The sequence below is a fragment of the Lutra lutra genome, chromosome 14 (assembly GCF_902655055.1).
Source record: "Lutra lutra chromosome 14, mLutLut1.2, whole genome shotgun sequence".
NCBI lineage: Eukaryota > Metazoa > Chordata > Mammalia > Carnivora > Mustelidae > Lutra > Lutra lutra.
In genome coordinates this window covers 36,777,806-36,793,229 of record NC_062291.1, presented here as the reverse complement: position 1 = coordinate 36,793,229, position 15,424 = coordinate 36,777,806, and the positions used below count along the sequence as shown (strand labels likewise).

Genomic DNA, 15,424 nt, shown 5'->3' with positions numbered 1-15,424 from the left:
AACTCCTGTTTTATAAAACTACTTATACGTGTCCCAACAATTTAAACCCTGGCAACAGGTATCCCAATGGTTGTATTAAAAACATATACCCTGTCAGAGGTGCCTGGGTGGCTCAGTGGGTTAAAGCCTCTGCCTTCGCCTTGGGTCATGATCCCATGGTCTTGGGATCGAGCCCCACATCAGGTTCTCTGCTCAGTGGGGAGCCTGCTTCCTCCTTTCTCTCTGTCTGCCTCTCTGCTTACCTGTGATCTATGTCTTTCAAATAAATAAATAAAATCTTAAAAACAACAACAACAAAAAAAAATATACCCTGTGGGCATGCCTGGGTGGCCCAGTCAGCTAAGAATCTGACTCTTGATTTCGGCTGAGCTCATGATCTCAGGGTTGTGAGATCAAACCCCCTGTTGGACTCCTCGCTCAGCAGGAGTCTGCTTAAGAATCTCTCTCTTTCCCTCTGCTCTTGCCCCAACTCCTACTCTCCCCCTCTCTCTCAAACAAATCTTAAAAAACAAACAAACAAACAAACACATATCCTGACAACAGTTCCTTAACACATAAACAAATCCAATTTTTTACATTAGTCTTCTAAAGCTTTCATCATGTTTTTATGAATTTTTTCTTCAGGGAAGGGTCAGTTCAAGTTTTACATGCTTAGTAAATTCTGCATGGACCCTCAGTCCCCACTGAGCCCTTCCTCTCCCAAGCTACCATTAAATGAAGACAGTAAAATTTCTATTGACTCAGCTATTTCCGAACATTTCCTTCTCCTATCCTCAACTCTTTTTTCAAAGGGAAAGCCTACAAGGAAAATCAAATATGTAAAACAGTAACTCTGTATGAAAATGGTACAAATTCCCCACTTCCCTTTCCCCATCCCTGAAGATATTCAACCAGGCAGTTTTTTTAAAACTGTGGGTTGATTCCCCCAATGAATGTTTCATGTCAACTTCCCTGCTAGATTATTAATTTCCTGGGGGCATAGGCCATTTTATTGACCTAAATTCAACTAGTATTTCAGCATTATGTACCAGCTACTAAGACATCAAGGGTAGAGTACTTTCGTATCTGGCCTTTAATACAATCTATGAGAAAGGCATTTTTTTGTACCCCTTTTTAAACATAAAGTTAGGTGGAGCTGGAAAAAAAGACCTAATTTAATCAGTGGCAGAGATGCAACACCCAGGCCTTCAGAGTCTAAACCCAGTGCATTTTCTATTCCACCATGTAGCCTCTAGGTCTGTTCTAGACTATTCTTTCCCAGAGTTCCTGAGACAGAGACTAGCTGGGGCCACCAACAGATTAGTAGTGGTCATGAAAGTTAAGTTCAGTCACGGATTAAATTCATATGGTCCTATGACAATGCTTAGTGTTTCAATTACTCCATGGTTTTGGGTTACTGAGCTACCCCTAACAGCTGTTTTCCCTTCTTTCCCTGTTCATCATTTTTTCCAAAGCTGACCTGCCAGGATTATGGCATCTTCCCATATAATCCACAATTAAATAAAAACCAACCAACCAAACAAAAACTTTAATGTGTTTTTTGCATCTTTTCCCTCCCTCTCATCTTAATCCACAATTATTCTAATACCCCAGGAAGATTACTTTTCTTTCCTAGTTTACACAAAAGAAAGGAGAAAGGGCAAATGGCTTATTTAAGAGACAACTAAGCGGGGCGCCTGGGTGGCTCAGTGGGTTAAAGCCTCTGCCTTCGGCTTGGGTCATGATCTCAGGGTCCTGAGATCGAGCCCCGCATCGGGCTCTCTGCTCTGCGAGGAGCCTACTTCCCTCTCTCTCTGCCTGCCTCTCTGCCTACTTGTGATCTCTCTCTGTCAAATAAATAAAATCTTAAAAAAAAAAAAAAAAAAAAGAGACAACTAAGCATTAGTAAGAGCCAGGAACTAGATACGATATTGAAATTTAAAGTTGCTGGGCCCATGGGGCGCCTGGGTGGCTCAGTGGGTTAAGCCGCTGCCTTCGGCTCAGGTCATGATCTCAGAGTCCTGGGATCGAGCCCCGCATCGGGCTCTCTGCTCAGCAGGGATCCTGCTTCCTCCTCTCTCTCTGCCTGCCTCTGCCTGCTTGTGATCTCTGTCTGTCAAATAAATAAATAAAATCTTTAAAAAAAAAAAATAAATAAAGTTGCTGGGCCCAATCATTTGCAAAAATAAAAATTTACTGTAAAAAAAAAAGACAAGCTGCATTAGTAATGCAAAGACATTCAAATAAGAGACTGCAATTCAACTTTCAAATGTTTTATTTTTAGTGTTTTTAAACATTTTAATACAACAAAGATATAAAATAATTTATTAGTTAAATCTGGATTTAATTTAGAATCAAGATATTTACTTATATACAACACTGTGCTTCAAGGTATGGCTACCACAGGAACATTCACATCTTCAAGTAATACTAGTTTCTCTGTGGACAGAGTTACATTTAGGTAGAGTTCTTAAAACAAAACATGCCCACTTTAGTCCAAGCTAATTTTGCTTCCCCCACTAAGTACCAGTTTCCACTTCCTTTGTTCCATATCAGAAATACTTCAATTGTCCTAATAATCCATAGAATCTCTGAATAGAAAATTATTAAAATTGAGTATTTTTAAGATGACATTAATAACATGGCCTGGCTACCATTCAGACAACTCAGTAGTTCATATTGAAACAGACCTGAAATAATAATGAGATTATCATAGTATTCCCTCTCCCTTCGTATCAGGCACAAATCTTCCTTATGCTTAAATATGGAATACACCGAATAAAAAGTCTCTTGGCTAATTTAGAGTAGAACATATTCTAAAACCAACCTTACTGGTCGCTGAATTATGGTTTACAGATTTCATAGATACTTTTATTGAACTTGATGTAAAGTAATAGGCCACATTTTAGTTACCTGAAATTGGTGGCATTCACTGGGTGTGAGCAGTAGGTGAAAGGGGAGACTAAAACCTACTTTCACAGTGATTTCAGTCATTCAGAGCCACTCAAACACAAAGAGGGAAAAACCCTCAACCTCTTTCCTTTCTCACTGGTCACCTGAAGCAGCCCGACTTTTGATGTTACTAACAAGTCTCTATAGAGGTGTAGGGGTAATTCAGGCTGCACTTTCTACAAATGCAAACCATCTTAACTGCCAAGTGAAGACGGCATTGAAACTGACATGCTTTGTTGGCTTTGAAACTATCTAAAAGAAACCAACACTGTTTAAGAAAGCTATTGGACTATTCTAAAAGAGAACTTTCTTGTCTCAAATGCCTGAATACCTTAAAGAACTGACACATGACTATTACTGCTAGTTACTCTTAGTAAGGGATAACTTAAGTCTACAAAAAGACTATCAAAGAATTAAGTTTATTAGATCACAGAGTTTAAAACAAGAATATGGTAACGTTCTCAAGCATTCTGGACCAAGAATGTTTAAAAAATGTTTACTATAAAACTCACGATGAAATTGCCTTTTGCGGAATACACTCCAAGCAAGTTAGTGTTACGAATATGACTTTGAATATATAAATAACACTTTCCAAACAGATGTCTCTAAAACAGACTGTTTCATAGGAACTATAAAAGGGTTTGGCTTCTCTATTCTCTGTTTGTAAATTATAAGATTTTTGGAATTCTAAGTAACAATACTTCAGCAAGTACAGGGCAAGAAAGAACACCACTTGTGGTGTCAGAGTTATAAAACCAGCAGGTCTTCAGTCAATGGATTCTTTCTCGTGAACAGCCCACATTTCTTTTGCTGACTGGTTCTAAGGCTACTCTCACTGCTTTCTGATTAAAAAAAAAACAATAACAACTAAAAAACAGACCCAGCATGTGGAAGTTGTATTTTTACTCTAGCAATTCTGGCCACTGAGAGCGATGGAGAGGATAGCCATTTGAAAATTCTGCAGCATAGCCAAAAAGTTTCTCCCACATTATTCAGTGATAATAGCTTACTTGCCGTCTTCAAAACCTCCTTACTCCCTATGAACTTCAATACCCTTCAGTAACAATGCCCTGCATAGACATTAAAAAAAAAAAAAAGAAAGAAAGAAAGAAAGGAAAGAAAAAGAAAGGAAAAGAAAAGGAAAAAAAGGCTACACTGCCACCAGTATTATAGAGAAAGTCATCAAGGACTTTCAATGTAACTTCCAGTTTGTATCCCCAAACCAAAAACCTTCTTGGTTCCTTCTATACTAAGGTCTCAGTATTTAAGAATATAAGCCTCTCCTAAGTCTTCAACTGTAGAAAGGATAAAAAAATACGTATGTAGCTCCTCCACCTAGGCCCATTCGCCCCCAAAATGTGAATATAAATACCACCCTTCCAATGGTTTACATTTTAACAAGAAAAAAAATATATAAAGACAAAATCTGGAAATTTCTGGACAAAACAAAAAAAAAAACAATTAAAATACAGGTTTCATATTAAAAAAAGAAATGGAAAAGAATTTTGTATCAACACTTTCCAAGAGACTTAGAGATGATGAATTTATGTAAACACTGCCTTGTATTAGTTATAACAATAAATTATAAATCTAGCTTACCTTTTCCTCAAATCAGATATGATAAATGCGAGGCTGAAAACTTATTTTACAATCCTCATTGCAGTCTGCTGTTAGGCACTCTCGATGTCAACAGCTCTGCAAAGTTACTTGCAATTTTTTTTCTATTTTGTTCTAGAATAGAATCCATATGAAGGAAAGAAGACTGATGTTAGGAAGTTCACCATTAAGTAGCTATCTAACATTCCTGACTTAATGTTGCCACAGATTTTTTTCGAACATTTTTCCAAAAGCCAATACTCGATCCTCCCTAGCTAAATAGGGTCTTGCTCTGTCACTTGGAAAGAATGGCAGTTACACGGCTTTGACCTCAAGGGTCAAAGTACTTTAAGTAGTATAGGAAACATCCCTCACCCTTCATATCATGCAGTTTCCTTAGATGAAATCTTGACATTTTTGTCCCAGGCATGTGTTAGAATCAATAATTTAAGATATTATAAGATTCTGAAGTTTGAGATTTACAAGCATAATAAAACTTGAATTGCCTTGTGCCATTTCTCAGGTGAGAAAAAAAATAATATTCAGAGTAGACTCAAATTGAGGTCATTCAGCACTGGCTGGAATTTGTTTGCATAATATTCTTCTCCTGCCCAATCCATTCAGGCTCCTCTGTAGCTTATACAGGGGTGGGAATATGACTTAAAGTGCAAAAATAAAATATTTCACCCACATTAGGAGTGGGTCTCTGCTAAGTGGCCTAATTTTAGACCTCAATATGCCAGCACTTTTTCTAACTCCTTGCTTTAAAATGGAATGTAAAAACTACGCAATTAATATTCCAAGTAGCTAAGCTCAATCAGTTGGGGCTCAAAAGCCAATTCCATAACCATTCTACTGTCATAACTACTAACCAGAATCATTAAAAGTAAAGTGACAAATGTTACCGCAAAGGTCAAATTACTTAAGGTACTAAATTTCTAGTGTTGTAAACGGCAACTAATATATCACTTCCTGACTGCCAAATTAAGACTAAGTAGAAAGAATGTATGTACACAACTGTATTTAAAAAAGAAAAACAACAAAACCTTTTTTCCACATCCGAATATATCTGAGACTGTTTGTTTACTTCTGATGGCCAAGAATGACAAACTTCAAAAAGTTGTATTATGCCTGCAACCGTTATAAATTTCTTTTCAAAAACAGAAAAAATATTCTTTGCATGCATACCTCCCTACTTATGGACATAAGAACTTTATCTAACATTTGGTAACACACTCCACTATTTTGCTCATTAAGTAACATCATTTAAAGCCATAAAATTGGGCTGTCATATGTCTAAATAACAACTATAGCACAAAGTTGTTCCAGGTACCTATCTCACTAAAATTAAGCCAATTTCATTTTTCTGGATGCAGTCATTTTTCCCTCATAAACACTTAATGACAGTCATACTGAACCCTCAGAACAAAAGAGGAACTGCATCTTTTGTTGCATCTTTGGTGAAAAATGCCAGTACTATATTTGTACTTTTGTCACCTCATGTATGGCCCCTTCCATTCTTGTCTTGTTTCAGGCATCCTGGTATGTTCAGTATACTTTTCTTAAAGATGGTTCAGAAGGCAGAAATTATTTGTTAGTGACAAAGATCACTTTCTAGAGTTGCATTTTTTAAAAAGACAGAGATTAGTTCAAAGAACAAGTACTGCTCATTTGGTAGGGGTTTTTCCTTTGAAGATAATAAGGACCTAAAAAAAATTATTTCTTGACTAGAGTCCTAATGAAGTTAGAAAATAAAAAAAACACATTCAATCACCAAATTACTTAAATTCAATAAGCAAGTTCTCAACAGGTGAGGGTACAGCCCGACTTCAATTAAGTCTGCCCAAAGAGAAGGGTCAGAAACATCTACTTAAGCTTCCTACTCACACGGATATGTAAGGACTCTTGATTGCTCTTTCTTGATTTCTACAATCATAGCCTTGCTCAGAACATGGAACTTCACTTTGTCAACATATAAGCCAAATGCAAGGCATCCGGGAACAGCTTAGGGGGAGAAAGCAAACATTATTCACTTGCAACAACTATTGCATATTTAACCATGAACCCATTACAAAGATAGACTTTAGCCAATCAATCTTTTCATTATTGCTGGTTTTGAAAATGGCCAACAATATTCATTAGGTACTGTACCATTCACATTGCATTCAAAAAAAGAAAACATAGGAAACCAAATTCTTGCTCTCCTACTCTGCTGATATGCTCTGGTATTGGCTAGAGTATGGTAGTACAAAAAAAGTCTTGTCGTGATATAAAAGGCAATAAACACATCAATGGAATAATGTTCATGAGCAGCCAAAATGAAGAAGATTCCAAAGAGGTTGAGAACCCAGGATAAAGTATGTAGGAAATTCCAGCTTCTTGGTGTATCTGGGAAAAGGACAGAAAGATCATTTTAAAACCACATTCTTTCCAATGCTTCTAAGTCACATGTTTCTTAAGTCAGTCTGCTACTTTCATTCTTCATAGAACTTGACACCCTTCCCACAGCCTACTCTGTAGCCAGTCATCTAATGCATGGAAGCACTAAAGAGATACTTACATTCAGTGACGAAGAAATTCAGCATAGTTAGGACGACGGTGTGGCCACTGAACATGTAATCTCCACAAGTGTGAACACCTGTTAGAGTCATACCAAAGCCACTCCAAATGGCAAAGGCCCGGTGTAGTTTCTCCCATACACTGCCATATATCTATAAAGAAAGCTACAAATTAGTGCTTCTAATGCTTAGAGAGGTAGGGGCTTCCAAACATCCCTCACATTGAAATTCAAATGCTGAATGACTTAGAAATAAGATCTGAACAAATGCAACCAGACTCCCAGTCTAATTAATTCATTCCAGACATCAAGAAAGCGTGGTCATAAATATTCTGGTAATTACACGAAATCTATGTAATTTAAATTTCTCTAAGAGTTCCTTTACAATGAAAAGGTCACTATTACACAAAATATTTTCAAGTTTTTCATCCAATAATACAGTAGTATTTGCTGGTTGTTCTTGCCAGTAAGAAAGAGGCTATGACAGTATCTATTCCTCCCTTCTTCACTGGATGTCTACTTTATTTGCACTGCGATGAACTCAACCAAAACACTGCATTTCCTAGCCTCCCTTGCAGGTGTGGTTTTGTGACTAAGCTCTATACAATAAGATGTAAATGAAAGTGTAAAAGAGTTGTGGGAAGGCTACTTAAAAAGGAAAGAGACAACAACTAGGAGGAAGTCTTTTTCACCTTTCCTTCTTTGAGCCTACAACTCAGACATGATAGTTGAAGCTCTAGCAGCCATCTTGGACTACTAAGTGGCCTTGAGGATGCAAGCCAAGTGTGAGGACAGGAAAGTACAAAGAAGAATCATGGGTTTTTGAGAACTCCATACAGAAATGTTAGGATAGGAGAGGATAAAGACAGAAGAATCATGGGTTTTTGGTAAGTCCATATGGGTACACATGACCTAATTTCAGATTTCTCTTATGAGGCAGAATAAACCACTATTTATTAAACCATGCCATCTTGAATTTCCTATTAACAGCCAAACCCAATGCCAACTCCCATATATAAGCTTAAAAAAAGCCATCCATTTGGAGGAAGAGTTTGAGTAATGGTCCTTCTTTCAAAAAAAAAAAAAAAAAAAAAAAAAAAAAAAAAGCAAGCATTTAACACATAGTAACAGTACAAAGAATTCCTAAAATTTTACATGCATTTACTATGTGAAAGACATGCTGCTAAGTGCTTTATGTATTACTGTATTTAATTTCCACAACAATCCTATGAAGTGATTCAATTATGCAGCTGAGGAAACTGGTTTAGAGAGGTCACACAGCTGGTAGGTAACATAACCAAGATGTGAATCCAGGAAGTCCAATTCTGAAGTCCTATGTCTTAGAGGGCCTCTCTACTTCCTAGATGGGGTGCTACCCAATTCATGAATCATTCAATAAAGTCAATTAGAGCTTTAAAGAATATAATCTTACAAAACAAAACAACCAACCAAACAAACAAAAAAAAGCCTATGTTTTATCTTATTTACTTATTTTTTAAGATTTTATTTACACAGATCACAAGCAGGCAGAGAGAGAGAAAGGAGGAAGCAGGCTCCCTGCTGAGCAGAGAGCCTGATGTGGGGCTCTATCCCAGGACCCAGGACCCTAGGGTCATGACCCAAGCCAAAGCCAGAGGCTTTAACTCACTGAGCCACCCAGGCGCCCCTAAAGGCCTACGTTTTGAAGATTCTACTATGGCTAATTAACAACAAAAACAACCTTATAACACAATTTCGTTAGAAATCTCACTTGCTGGGGCGCCTGGGTGGCTCAGTGGGTTAAGCCGCTGCCTTCGGCTCAGGTCATGATCCCAGGTCCTGGGTTCGAGCCCCACATCGGGCTTTCTGCTCAGCAGGGAGCCTGCTTCCTCCTCTCTCTCTGCCTGCCTCTCTGCTTGTGATTTCTCTCTGTCAAATAAATAAATAAAATCTTTAAAAAAAAAAAAAAAAAAAAGAAATCTCACTTGCTGATTATGTACTACCTAGCTTTCCCTTTCTGCCTTATAAAGGGCAGGACAGGAAAAGGGATTTATTATTAGAGAAAAGAAAAGAGAGGTTACTAAAATACACATAGTTTGGTTCTTCTAAGACCTCTAATGAGAATAGGACTGGATATGGTAATCTTGTGAAAATAAAAAATCAGGCAGTGAAGAACAGAGACTGCTAGGAAAATATCTCTCAGACAAGGGCAGGAAGCAAGTGATGCCAGTCAAAAGAAAACAATCATTGCTCAGATACCCAGTCTCCTTATCCCTTCCAATTTTTTTTTTTTTTTAAGATTTTTTATTTATTTGTCAGAGAGAGAGGGAGAGAGAGCGAGCACAGGCGGACAGAATGGCAGGCAGAGGCAGAGGGAGAAGCAGGCTCCCCGCCAAGCAAGGAGCCCGATGTGGGACTCGATCCCAGGACGCTGGGATCATGACCTGAGCCGAAGGCAGCTGCTTAACCAACTGAGCCACCCAGGCGTCCCATCCCTTCCAATTTTAAATGTCCTATATATTCCGTATTTTCTTTCCTTAAGGTGGGTCCATTGTTACATTTCAAAAACAGGTAGGTTCTTGGTTTTGTCCCTAAACCTCCTACTTCTGGGAATGAGATTTCAAGCAATTACTTTATTTCAATCAAAATGCCCTATGGAGTTTACTGTAAGAGACTTGATTGCTAGTTACTATCACCTTAACTTCCTATTTTTAACAACTGCTACAAATGATACAGGTCAATAAGTAGGTTATATTATAATGTAAAAACAATTAACAGTATTTAGGGCAGATTTGAATAGAAATGTCCATATATAACTAACTGATAATGAAACACAGTCATCAGAGACAGAAAGAGGGCTATCCATACTGTAGAGGAATGGTATCTAATTTATTTTTGTAGCACACATTATAGCCCAATGCACATATAACATTCTCTTTAGTGGCTGACCCACAAATCCCTCTGCTACAGAAAATTCTCTTTTCAGTACAATAAGCTTATATTTTTATTCTTTAAAATATCTTCTAATCAATTACCATACTATACCCGGGGAAAACTACTCTATCTCTACTTCACATCATGTGCAGAAATAAATTCAAATATTAAGAAATTTATATATAAGAAATTTATATATATAAGAAATTTATATAAGAAATATAAAACATTAAGACTGTAGGGGCACCTGGGTGGCTCAGTGGCGTAAGCGTCGACCTTCGCCTAAGCTCATGATCTCAGGGTCCTGGGATCAAGCCCAGAGGTGGGCTCCCTGCCCAGCTGGTAGTCTGCTTCTCTCTTTCTCTCTTTCGCTCTGTCTCTCTCCCTCTCCCTCAGACCCTCCCCCTGCTCATGCTCTCTAAAAAATAAATAATAACCTTTAAAACATAAAACTGTAAAAGTCTCATATCACCATCTTTCATGAATCAGAATGGCAATGACTCCAATAATTGATAGTTGAGTAGTGCTGGCACAGGAGTGGGAAAACTGACATGAATATAGTATTGGTAGTAGTGATAAATTTGCTTTTTCTGCTGGACATCTGTGCAGTATGTATTTAATGTGCATATTCTTTGATTTCATAATTCTACTTCCAGGAATTTATCTTAAGTAGGTGATTAAATAACAGAAAATGCATAAATGCACAAGAACATTTATGATAGCATGATTTATAAATAGTAAGATTTGGAAAAAACATAAATGTGCATAATTTGGAAACTGGTAAATCATACAATGGACACTGCAGCTATTAAAAAGATGAAATACAGGGGTGCCTGGGTGGCTCAGTGGGTTAAAGCCTCTGCCTTCGGATCCGGTCATGATCCCAGGGTCCTGGGATCGAGCCCCACATCAGGCTCTCTGCTCAGCGGCAAGCCTGCTTCCCCGCCCCCGCCTCTCTCTCTGCCTGCCTCTCTGCCTACTTGTGATCTCTGTCAAATAAATAAATAAAATCTTAAGAAAAAAAAAGATGAGATATAGCCATATGTATTTCTTTAGGAAAAAAGTAAACAACATAATATTAAATAAAATATAAACCGAAGAACAATGTCTATAATATAATCTTATCTTTTATTTAAAAAGTATCTACTATATAAACTTATATGAATGTGTGCATATGCTTAAAAACAGTCTATGTGGGGGCGCCTGGGTGGCTCAGTCAGTTGGATGGCTGCCTTTGACTCACGTCATGATCTTGGTCAGGGTCCTGGGATCGAGACCTGCACTGGGTTCCCTGCTCAGCCGGGAGACTGCCTTTCCCTCTCCCCCAACCCTCCTCCTTGCTTGTGCTCTCTCTCTCAAATAAAATATTTTTTTTTAAAGATTTTATTTACTTATTTGTCAGAGAGAGAGTGAGAGAGAGCACAAGCAGGCAGAGTGGCAGGCAGAGGGAGACACAGGCTTCCTGATGTGGGACTCAAACCTAGGAGCCTGGGATCATGACCTGAGCCAAAAGCAGATGCTTAACCAACTGAGCCACTCAGGAATCCCTCAAATAAAATCTTTAAAAAAAAAAAAAAAAAGTCTATGTGGCTATATACCCAACTGTTAACAGGATTATTTATGGGATGGGTGAAAGAAGAGGGAATAATGTTTTTACTTTTTAATTTATATATTTTCAGAAAAATAAAACATGGTCTTCACAATAAATCCTAAGTGTCATATTAACCCTTCTCCTTTGCTTACTGGTCAGTCTCCTAACACCCGGAGAAAGTTCTGTCACCCTTCCGCTCGGGGCTGTAGTTTTAGTTAGTGATCCTCTGGCCACTTAATCTTCCTTGTTGGCATTTCAGCTATTTATATTGTAACAGAAGAGCTGACACATAATTTTGTTTTACACATATACAAACAATATTAAAATAACAACAAAGGTGCCAACACAGATATCTGAGTATTCGGCAATAAATAACTAAAGCACGGAGGCTTAGAGAAATAGGATAATAAATTCTTTTGTCCAAATTTAATGAGTCACGAAGGCCAATTCTGTATGTAAAGTACAGGTGATTTTCAGGTTTAAAAAAAATTTTTTTTTGTTCCCATCTGCATAATCTCTCCTCTCTCAATTTAATCAGAAGAGAAGATATTGTCTATAATATACCAAAACAAGCTACAAAATTTAAAACAAAAACAACAAGTTGGCCATTATTTAGGATATCCCAGCAAAGAGTGAAGTTTATAATAGTGTGTACTTTAAGCGGAATATAGTCAAATGGAAAACTTTTTTAAAAAGAAGTGATAAGGACATCAAAGGGACCACTGTCATGTTATATTTATATGGAGAACAAAGGCAAAAGAAAAAAATTAAATTTCCTTACAACTTACAGCCCACTGACAAGTCCTTGAGCCACGCAGAATGACCCTCCTCTAGGAACTCAGGGGCCTCGATGTTAATACTTTGCTAAGGGCAAAAGGCAATTAATTTTAGCTTAACATTATCCTGACCTCCAAGATCCTATAAGTCTCCTTTAACATATAAAAATTCCTTCGGGGGCGCCTGGGTGGCTCAGTGGGTTGAGCCGCTGCCTTCGGCTCAGGTCATGGTCTCAGGGTCCTGGGATCGAGTCCCGCATCGGGCTCTCTGCTCAGCGGGGAGCCTGCTTCCCTCTCTCTCTCTCTCTGCCTGCCTCTCTGCCTACTTGTGATCTCTGTCTGTCAAAGAAATAAATAAAATCTTTAAAAAAAAAAAAAAATTCCTTCGGAGGGGCGCCTGGGTGGCTCAGTGGGTTAAAGCCTCTGCCTTCGGCTTAGGTCATGATCCCAGGGTCCTGGGATAGAGCCCAGCATCGGTCTCTCTGCTTAGCGGGTAGCCTGCTTCCTCCTCTCTTTCTCTCTGCCTGCCTCTCTGCCTACTTGTGATCTCTGTCTGTCAAATAAATTAAAAAAAAAAAATTCCTTTGGAAACTTCCTTTATCTCTATCCCCCAAGATATGGCAGTAGCCATCCTCCAAGATAATGGACCCCTGATATACATCTGAAGGGTGTCATGACTAAGGTTTTACTAGACAGTAATAAATGACCTTGTCCTAACAATAGCTAGCCCCCTCAAAGCCCTGGAAACCTTGTTTCCACAATTCCCTAGAGACTTAATGCTAGTCCCTAAGCCCTTCTCAATTTGAAAGTTATAATCAATCAGTCACCTGTGACAACCCCAGTGTAGATCTCTCTGCTCATGGGTCCTGTCCCTGTGCTTTAATAAAACCACCTTTTTGCAGCGAAGATGCCTCAAGAATTCTTTCTTTGCTCTGAACCTGAACATTTCCACATCAATATGAGGAACTAAAGATGCTCAGGGTGGTGGGAAAGGGAAAATGATAATTGAAAGAAACTTGTTTTCCATAGCTCCACAGCAAAGAACCAGTATCAATGGACATATGTAACAAGGAGGTAGATTCTGGCTTAAGGTTTCTACCAAAGTATTTCTAGAGGTTTATTACAGATATTAAAAATACTAAAAAGGACATTTTAAACATTTTATCTATTTATTTATTCTTTAGAAAGGAGAGACAGGCAGAGAGAGAGGGAGAGACACAATCTTAAGCAGGCTCTATGGCCAGCATAAGCTGATGCTGGAGGCTCAAACTCACAGCCCTGAGATCATAACATGAGCTGAAATCAAGAGTTGGACACTTAGCCAAATGAGCCACGCATGCGCCCCTAAAAAGCATTTTAACACTAAAAGCAAAGTGTTAGCCCTGTTACAAATATGGTGCCGTCAACCCACCAAGAATAAGAAAGAATGATAAAGAAGGTAGCAGGCTACCTTTCCAGTACACTGCAGGTGCTGTCCTGGCACGGAGAGGGAGGTCACAAACATGGTAAAGCAGCGAAGCAAGAATACTGTGCCCATCAGACTACAGAGCCTTCGGAGAAGTATTGACCTGTGAACAGAGTGACCAAAAAGAGAGAAAGATCAGAAGAAAGCAAACCAAAAATCTCCAGGAATCAAGTGTTTACTTAAAGGGAGAGCAGGCAGGAAAACTACCAGAACTAGATTCTTTGAAGAAGACAGAAATCTTAAAGAAATCTTAGATCTGAAATATCACTGTCCAATAGAACTTTCTGTAATGACAGAACTGTTCTATAACTGCACTGCCCAATGAGGTTATCTACATGTGGCTCTTGAGCACTTGAAATGTGACTAATACATCCAAGGAGGTAAATTTTGACTTCATTTCATTTTCATTAATTTAAGTAGCCACCTGTGGTTAGTATCTGCCATGTTAGACAGTGCTCACCTAAGAGCATCGTTTCATTGATAAGATATGGCTAAGAGAAAGTAAAGGAACTATCCAGGAAAAGAAGGACTAGTACTGACTCTTAATGCTGTTATTCATATATTGTTCATTAATTATTTACTTTATGAGAGGTAAAATTAAACAGGATTTTAGGGAATTTTTGCTGAATAATAAAATTGTAAATTGGTTACTGATAGTAGCTATCTTAAACATTCTCTAACTTTTTAAAACTTAAAGTATAAAATACTAAGATTTTTAAATACTAAGTTTTATATTAAGTATACCTAGCAAAAATTTTGAACTGCATTGTGATATCACTTGTGCTGTCATATTATTTTTTAAAATGTCCAAACCAAAACAGACTATAATAATCTTAAGCACAGGGACTATGATTTACATGTTTTCAAAATGCTCTTCTCACCCTCAAGGAAGCAATGAACACAAGAAATGTCAAATTTTAGTGTGTACACTTGGGATGGAACCTAGGAAATCACATTTTAACAAAAGCGAGGTGATTCTAATGAAAGCAGTACAAAGGCCAAACATTGGAGAGAAACACTTTCTTTGACCAATTAAACACCAAAACTTGCAATTAACTGGCCACTGCTGTGCTTTGCTAAACCTACCAAAATTTCCTGTATGGTAAATTCTTTCTTGTTTTGAAGAGTGGAAAATTCAAATTCATAGGGTCTTGTGAGCCAAAGTTAAACCACAAAGCAGCAGTGATATTACACGTTTTTAAACCACCTCTGTTTTTAAGCAATCCAGAGTTAAAAAATATTGCTGGAAAATAGGAAACGAAGCAAATGACAGCCTACCAGTTTGACAATAGCAATGATCAACCTTTCTTTTCACCATCAAAGCAATGAAATAACTGCTGCTTAGGACCTAAAGCCCATCACTGGTTTACCTCAAATCCTTCCTGGTGAGGAGAGGATAAAAAATTCAAAAAAGTGTCCCTGTTCTTCATCAGTGTCCACAGACAATGGAAACCCAGATCTATTAGCTACATAGTTTGTAAAATTTTTTCATTATGCCTTATTTTTTTACTTAAATCAAGTAATTTCCCTGCATTAAAGTAGCAAAGAAGCTTCCCCTTACACTTCATTTTAATAAAAAAATTCTCTCCTTTATA

General features: G+C 37.9%; 1 protein-coding gene across 5 annotated transcripts in view; it reads right to left on the bottom strand.

Annotated features, from left to right (window-relative positions):
• Positions 1–2,236: 2,236 nt before the first annotated feature.
• Positions 2,237–15,424, bottom strand: part of SAMD8 (sterile alpha motif domain containing 8) — a 52,092-nt gene continuing 38,904 nt past the window's right edge. For 3 of the 5 annotated variants that reach the window (XM_047702320.1, XM_047702321.1, XM_047702322.1), the window contains exons 4-6: positions 13,815–13,932; positions 7,088–7,238; positions 2,237–6,915 (exon numbers count right to left, since the gene is read on the bottom strand). In XM_047702320.1, coding sequence (XP_047558276.1) covers positions 6,611–6,915; positions 7,088–7,238; positions 13,815–13,932 — 574 coding nt within the window. In that variant the 3' untranslated portion in view covers positions 2,237–6,610. Of the gene's footprint in view, positions 6,916–7,087; positions 7,239–13,814; positions 13,933–15,424 lie in introns of those variants that run through there. The other 2 variants (XM_047702323.1, XM_047702324.1) reach the window with 2 other exon arrangements.